This window comes from Leguminivora glycinivorella, chromosome Z (assembly GCF_023078275.1).
Source record: "Leguminivora glycinivorella isolate SPB_JAAS2020 chromosome Z, LegGlyc_1.1, whole genome shotgun sequence".
In the NCBI taxonomy this organism is placed as follows: domain Eukaryota; kingdom Metazoa; phylum Arthropoda; class Insecta; order Lepidoptera; family Tortricidae; genus Leguminivora; species Leguminivora glycinivorella.
Window position 1 is genome coordinate 25,259,027 of NC_062998.1, and position 8,092 is coordinate 25,267,118.

Genomic DNA, 8,092 nt, shown 5'->3' on the forward strand with positions numbered 1-8,092 from the left:
GGAGTTAGTGCTAGCAATGTGCCAAATGTGCGCCAAAATTCGAGCAATGTGCTTTTTGAACTCCAGAGATATTTAAGAAATTAATGACACCCGCCATTCTGACGTCTATGTTTCCGTCCGAATATATTTATTCAATCCCATATTACTCTTCAACGGCTCTCTGAATTAGTGTGTGTTTCATACATGTGGAAGCACATTGCGAGCACTAACCTTAGGCAGTACTTTCACCCTTGAGTAAGCAGCCATTAGCTAGAACTGGAAGTGCACCCGCCAACCTGACGTCAGAATGTCGGGTGTCATTAATTTCTTAAATATCTCTGGAGTTCAAAGAGCACATTGCTCGAATTTTGGCGCACATTTGGCACATTGCTAGCACTAACTCCTGACGTATACCACACCAGGATTGCTTGATGTACACCCGCCATTCTGACGCTCACAAATATGCATATGTGCAATTCCCGAAAAGTTTGTACATTTGGATCACGTCATTGGTAGGATGATTGGTAGATTTCGTGATGCTGAGCAAGATCCACTAGGTTTCCCAAAATGTCCTATGTAGTTTGTATGAACCCTTTGTTACCAGATTTCTAAACATTTTCGGTAACAAAGGAAGGTTTCATACAAACTACATAGGACATTGAGAAACCTAGTGGATCTTGCTCAGCATCACGGACTATTAGCCTACCAATTTTTATCCAAATCAGACGATCCAAATTCCAAATGTACAAACTTGTCTGAATTATCCTGGAAATATAAGTGGAATAACTATACAGCGGTTTTATTTTCTCCTATAATATATAATTTATAGTATAGTAATTATATGGATAATTCCGACGAAGAAGCAATACGACGAATCAGGAATACGACGAACCTGGAATAAAACCCCACACCGCTCGAAAAACGGCGACGGTACAGAAACGCAAGCAGTGACTTGTAAGAGGCACACCGTGCGTTTCCGTACCGTCGCAGTTTTTTGAGCAGCGGTGACGGCGGGCCGCACCTTATACCAAGTAAAACTTGACGCGCAGTCGCCTGTAAATTTTACAATTTATAGCGCAGCTGACAAAGCTCTCACAAATATCGGAACCAACCTCCTTTGTTAAGTTAAATAGCGTGTTCCGATATTTGTGAGAGCTTTGGCAAATATACATTTGATGGAGACAATGGATGCCAAGAAAACTGCAATTTTAGTCTTCGGTTTTATTTTACGTTAATCAATATGGGCACCAAAAATTGAACATTATCCTTCTAACCCCTCGCCTTCCGCTTCTTCGTCAAATTCTCCTTCGTCGTCCGCCGTGGCATCTTGATATTGCTGATATTCTGATACCAAGTCATTCATGTTGCTCTCTGCTTCCGAGAATTCCATTTCGTCCATACCCTCACCGGTATACCAATGAAGGAACGCTTTCCTCCTGAACATAGCTACGAACTGCTCAGATACCCTCTTAAATATGGCTTGTATAGCTGTTGTGTTGCCGATGAATGTAGATGCCATTTTTAATCCTCTTGGGGGTATATCACAGACTGCTATCTTAACGTTATGAGGAATCCACTCTACGAAATATGTACTATTTTTATTTTGGATATTCACAAGCTGCTCGTCCACTTCTTTCATGGACATCCTTCCTCTGAATACTGTCGCTACTGTTAAATATCTTCCATGTCGTGGGTCGCATGCAACCATCATGTTTTTGGCGTCAAACATTTGGAGTGTTAATTCTGGAACTGTCAACGCTCTGTATTGCTGAGCTCCTCTTGATGTTAAAGGCGCGAAGCCGGGTGTGTAGAAGTGGAGTCGTGGAAACGGTACCATATTCACTGCTAATTTCCTTAAATCCGCATTTAACTGGCCGGGAAATCTCAAACATGTTGTGATACCAGACATTGTTGCACAAATCAAGTGGTTTAAATCACCATACGTAGGTGTGGTCAACTTTAGGGTTCTGAAACAGATGTCGTACAGTGCTTCGTTGTCTAGACAAAACACGTGATCCGTATTCTCAACCAGTTGGTTGACTGCCAGTGTTGTATTATAAGGTTCCACCACACAATCTGACACTCTGGGGCTAGGGAACACAGAAAAGGTCAGTATTATTCTATCGGGATATTCTTCTCTTATCCTGTTTACTAGTAATGTACCGAGGCCAGAACCAGTTCCCCCGCCCAGAGAATGTGACATCTGGAACCCTTGAAGACAATCACAGCCTTCAGCTTCTCTTCTAACTACGTCTAAACACGATTCCAATATGTCTACACCTTCTGTGTAATGCCCTTTTGACCAATTGTTTGAAGCACCATGTTGTCCATACACGAAATTGTCAGGTCGATATAAACACCCAAACGGACCAGAGCGCACGGCATCCATAGTTGCTGGCTTGAGATCTATCAATACTGTTCTTGGAACGTATTTTCCGCCAGATGCTTCATTGTAATACACATTGATTCTTTCTAATTGCAAGTCAGAGTCGCCGTGGTAGCAGCCACTAGGATCAATACCATGTTCGTCGGATATTACCTCCCAAAACTGCAGCAAAAGAAAAAAATATTGACATTTCCGCTATCACTCAAAATATCAAACTGACGATGAAGCAGGTATAGTTAATCAGATTAACATGTCTAAGAAATCGGATGGCAAAATTATCTACTGTAAGAACAGTCAGGCCTTGTCAGTAAAAAGATGATAAGAGTCAGTATAATAATTACAGTAAAAATGTATCCAATGTACTGCAAATAAGAAAATAAGATAATCCTTTTGAACACGTGCTAATTTCTCGAATATGTATAATTAAATCCTTTATTTAGGTATTTGAGGAAGCTTGGGAATACGGTAAGTTTTTAGAAAGAAAAATGTATAGGTACCTACTGAAAATTTAGACAATAGGATTTTGAAATCAAGGAATTTTGGAAAATGGGCGAAATATATACCTAAGGTACTGAGAAACCAAACTAAAACAATGAACTGCAACATTTCTCACAACTCATTAAAATTCACAAACTAGCAAAATATCTCACCTTGCCTCCAATCTGATTACCGCAGGAACCAACTTGAAGAGTTATTATTTCTCGCATCTTGTAAATTTATCAAATATAAAGGTTTAAACACTCGTCAATTTAATTCAGATTATCGAAATAATTTTTGAAGTGAAACTTAACATAAAACTTAAACTAAATAAAAATACTAAAAACCAACGTTTGCCTAAATCGTGTGCATAACGTCAGATTTGAGATAAAAATGGCCTAGAAGAATTACATTGGAATCAAGTAAAGAATTTAAAATAAAATTCTAGAACATTACATTTTTTATAAAAACCAGCCATGTATATCTATGTAATTATATCTATCACGAAGGTTGCATAATATAAATTGTATTACTAGTATACATGGCTGGTTTTTATAAAAAAATGTAAGAAGAGGATTGAGTATTATCAAAGACATATATAACTCCGTATAGACAGATAAAGTCTAAGAAAAAAACGTACCTCAGTACCATACAGAAAAAGGTACGGTGGCTTAGATGGCATTACACCTTTGGGGTACGCTCAGCTAGATGGCGCTAATATTAATATTTGACATTTTAAAACATATCAAACTAAGAATATGGGCCAAATTGTCAAAACTGAGGTTCAAAAGTTTTAAGCCTGTGTCAAGAGATGGCAGTCTATACACTGTGATTACACATTTTTCTTCGACAGTAACGACAGCCATCTCTTAACACAGGCTTAAAACTTTTGAACCTCATTTTTGACAATTTGGCCCATATTCTGAGCTTGATATGTGTTAAAATGTCAAATATTAATACTAGCGCCATCTAGCTGAGCGTACCCAAAAGGTGTAATGCCATCTAGGCCACCGTACCCTTTTCTGTATGGTACTGAGGTACGTTTTTTTCTTAGACTTTATCTGTCTATACGGAGTTATGTATGTCTTTGATTACTAGGCAAAAATCTAGTAATTGAATATAGCTCCATCTACAAATGACATAGAGAACTACTAACGAGAACTTTGTACATGTACGGGCCCCTTTCTTTGCCGGCAGGCCACCGAGTTCCCAAAAGCACCGCAGGGGGCGCTGGCTCGCTTTCAGACTTGTTTTGTTTTCAGCAGCTGTATCAGTGTCATGGCGCTCGCTTGAAATGTCAGCACCATAGCGATCGAGTCCGCGTATAATTTAATGGATATTAATATTATTTTCTGTATGATGTAGTAATACTGAATATATGTCGGGTGTTTTTTGAACTTGTGACTGCCGAGTGATGTCATTAGTAGAGAAAAATGTGACTTCAAAAGAGAAAAAAACTGTTTACTCTGAAGACAGCACTGATAGTGAAAATGAAATTGAACGGAAACCCTTGCTTCGCAGAATTTCTACCAGTAAATGTATTGGTAGACTGGTAAATAAAGTTTTTTGTATAACTATCATTTATAACATCCGATATAGTATTTAAAGAAATTAAGGGCGTGACAACTACCAATGTATCAGGGGAGGAGCGGGGAGCGGCGGGGACGACAACATGTGCCTGGGGTTCCGGCCTTATTTTCAGTATTTTCTCTGCTGTGCCAACTTCGATCACAACACATACTTAGAACACCTTTTATTTGTTATGATGAAAAACACTGCTAATAGGGCGAAATAAAGTGGAGGAAGTCGTTAAAGCAACTACCAACAATCCCTTGCAAGTAGTCTAAAATTAATATTTCTGAGATACATACTTGCAATGTTGATGCCTCAGTTGATGCCTAAAGTTTCACAAATTACGGTTGACTGAAAGTAGATAGACTAGCCCAATTTTGTTTGAATGAGGTCAATTAACTTAAAAGTATAGAAAAAAAATGCGTTGTAATTGTACACATATTTCTAAATTTCCATTGATATACCGCTGTACACGGCGGTGCCTTACATATTATATAGAATTGTGGCAATCTAATAAATTATTTATTAGGAATTAAGCCTTGGCGCAGTTTTTTTTCTATTATGTATGATTGAAGTACCTAGTATTATATTATGATGCAAGTGGGACAAAAAGTTAATTTGCAACGTGTAGCGATAAAATTAAGAAGACACGACTGATTGCGTTTAACATTGATACGTTGTGCAAATTACCTATTCGCATGTTTATTGGAGGTAAAACGTTTTACAATACGAACTGAGTACAAACCCATCAAAATTTCAACATAATATATTCAAGTAAAGCACTAGTGCTGTAAAGTATCGCCACAATCACCATTATGTATTGTAAAGTAGTTTGTGATTATAGTTTGGCTACAATAGTCGGTACATAGTTTTATTTACTCTGGATTTATGTACTAATTATGTGGTACTAGCTTTTGCCAGCGGCTTCGCTCGCGTTAAATTCGAAAATTGCATGATGCTCCATATAAACGGCCACCCCGTATTTTAGAGAAGTGGGGGGTGGGAAAGAGACAAAAAGTAGCCTATGTCACTCTCCATCCCTACAGCTATCACCACTTAAAAAACCACGTCAATTCGGCGCTCCGTTTTGCCGTGAAAGACGAACAAACAAACAGACACACACACTTTTCCATTTATAATATTAGTATGGATATATTCACAAAGCCTAGCGAATGTATTTTGCTGTAATGCTGATATTTAGTATGTATGCTTACATTAGGTCATTAATCATTATGCTCATTTCCATCTACTTACTATAGTTTTCCATCAAAAATAAACTTGGATGGAAACCAGCACAGTGGCCCTAGCTGCTGCCCACTTTTAAGATGCAACAGGAGGGGTCAATTCTCCATACAAACGCTCTCGGCTATTTCCTTCCTGGTTTTTGAAGATAGAGCAATGACCATCTTGATTTTTTTGATATTCTTATTTTTAAAGTCATTTTTTTCACAAAACGACCTTAATATTGTTTATGGCTCTAAAAATGTGTGGTATTCAAAATTGGTAATAATTAGCCAAAAAACTAAACGGTCCGATACAGATTATTTCATTGTTATTCAGATTCCCAAATTTTGTTACGATTGATTAAGTTTTGAAGAAGGACACAGTAGAGAGCGGAACCTCGATATTAAAGATTTTTTTGCAATATCTTTTAACTGAGTTGTTGTTAATGGACAATTTTTTTTTCGATAAATCTAGTTAACAACACTAGTATATTTAAATAACTAAAATTCCCAAATTGAAAAGGGCGCCTTTTCATTTTATCATTTTCGTTCCTGTTGCGTCTTAATCAGGTGTCTATAAATCTGCCAAGCCAACTTTAATGTTTGAGATCCGAAACTACTAAGCGTAAAATTTTCAAAAAAATTAACGAAATAGCCCTCATTCTACAGATTTTAGGAAAACCTATTAGAAATCTACAGTCAAGCATAAGTCGGCCTTGAGAAACTTAAACTACGAATTTCACTCACTGCCGCTGTAAGGAGTTACCAAATCTCTTGAAATTGTGTGAGTGCGTTTGAACATTACATATACTCGTAAACTCATTTTTGTTAGGTACGTATTTTTTGAATTGTACAAAATATCGATTACTTACGTGCAATACTATCATTTTTAATGCTGTTGAAGAGAATGCGCAAGCGCCCAGCGACCAAGAGCAAGTACTATCGACGCATGATATACAGCACTGGATAAAGTACATCGAGAAGTCCCTCAAGGAGATATGCGCCATTGCTAAGGAAGGAAAATTAAACTCGGACCAAAAAAGTCGTGTACACGATATCTGCCGCGGAGTTTCTTCAGGAACATCTCAAATGGCAGTCCTGTATCAGTCTCTGAAACAGACGGCTCGCCTGCAGCGCAACACTATTGACTCCCTTAAAGACAACCAGACAGTATTGTGCAGTATCCAGGCCCTACAGGAATCGATAGAGAAGTCCTCGAAAACCTGCTCTCCTTCCCCGAACTCGCCCTCCTTCGCCGATATGGTCAGATGTACCTCCAAAAACCTGGTCCAACCCGCTAATTTGAGCTCAGTAGCAATTTACCCTACTGACAAGTTGAAATCAAGTGAGGAGACAAAAAACCTTGTCCAAAAACTTATTAAACCTGAGCAGATGAAGCTTCACGTCAGAGCTTTACGCAAGGTTAAAAATGGCGGCGTAATAATTAGCACGGAATCCAAGGCTGATATAGAGAAGCTCAAGGAACAGTTTCAAAAACACCTGCAGACCTGACCCTCGATGAGCCCCGTAAACGCAGGCCCCGGATAGTCATCGTCGGCGTACCAACTGCACTGCCAGAACAAGAAGTTTTCAGTTGCATTTTCGAGCAAAATTTAGCCGATAAATTGACGGATACCACCAGAGATAAGTTCCTAGCCTCTATTAAACTTAGCCATAAATCGGGGAAAAAGATGCTGAGACCGTCAACTACGTCATCGAAGTTCCAAGCTTGATACGCAAAGCCCTAGTATCCCAAAGTCGAGTTTTCGTCAACTGGTCTTCCTGCCCTGTGAGAGATTTCACCATTGTCACCAGATGCTTCAAATGCCAGCAGTTTGGACACGCCGCGAAATCCTGTAAGCAGGCAGACAACACGTGCGGGTATTGCGGCGACTTGGGGCACTCGGACAACGAGTGCTCAAAAAAGCGGAGCCCCCCGATGTGCGACCTGCAGATTTTTCAAGAAGCCCCACAATCACAAAACAGGTGACCTTGAATGTCCTGCCAAGAAACAGGCTGAGCAGAGATACATAAATTCTATAGATTATGAAGGCGCCTGCTGAGCGCCACTCCTAAGATCGCTTCTTGACTTTACACACAAGGTATACATACTAGGTTATATTTATATTTTATTTATTCTTTAGCTTCATTTATAACTTTAATTACTCAGATCAATGAATACAACTATAATTAGCGATTTAGATACATTTTCAATATCAACTTCTAATTATTGTAATGTTGAATGCTGCAAACAAAGTCTATCCGGCTATACTAAACCACTAACAATACTAACTCAAAATATTCGTAGTATCTTTAAAAATATAGATAATTTGTCTGTTTTACTACAACGACTTAACCACCAATGCGACATAATTGTGCTGACTGAGTGCTGGCTAACTAAAAACGGCGGCAACCTGCCTGCCCTTGACGGATATGTAGCCTTCAGCAGTAAAAT

General features: G+C 38.7%; 1 protein-coding gene across 1 annotated transcript; it reads right to left on the bottom strand.

Moving 5' to 3' along the window:
• Positions 1-1,185: 1,185 nt before the first annotated feature.
• LOC125240996 (tubulin beta-4B chain-like) lies at positions 1,186-3,206 on the bottom strand. The gene is made up of 2 exons (XM_048149248.1): positions 3,016-3,206; positions 1,186-2,527 (listed from the first exon to the last, which is right to left on the bottom strand). The coding sequence occupies exons 1-2, from the start codon at positions 3,070-3,072 to the stop codon at positions 1,241-1,243; spliced, it is 1,344 nt and encodes a 447-aa protein (XP_048005205.1). The 5' UTR covers positions 3,073-3,206; the 3' UTR covers positions 1,186-1,240.
• Between the last annotated feature and the right edge of the window lie 4,886 nt (positions 3,207-8,092).

Bases quoted from the DNA above. Each gene is read 5' to 3' on its own strand.
- LOC125240996 (XM_048149248.1), bottom strand. From the start codon at position 3,072: ATGCGAGAAATAATAACTCTTCAAGTTGGTTCCTGCGGTAATCAGATT. The intron at 2,528-3,015 runs GTGAGATATTTT...CTTTTGCTGCAG, and splicing joins GTAATCAGATTGGAGGCAAG to TTTTGGGAGGTAATATCCGA.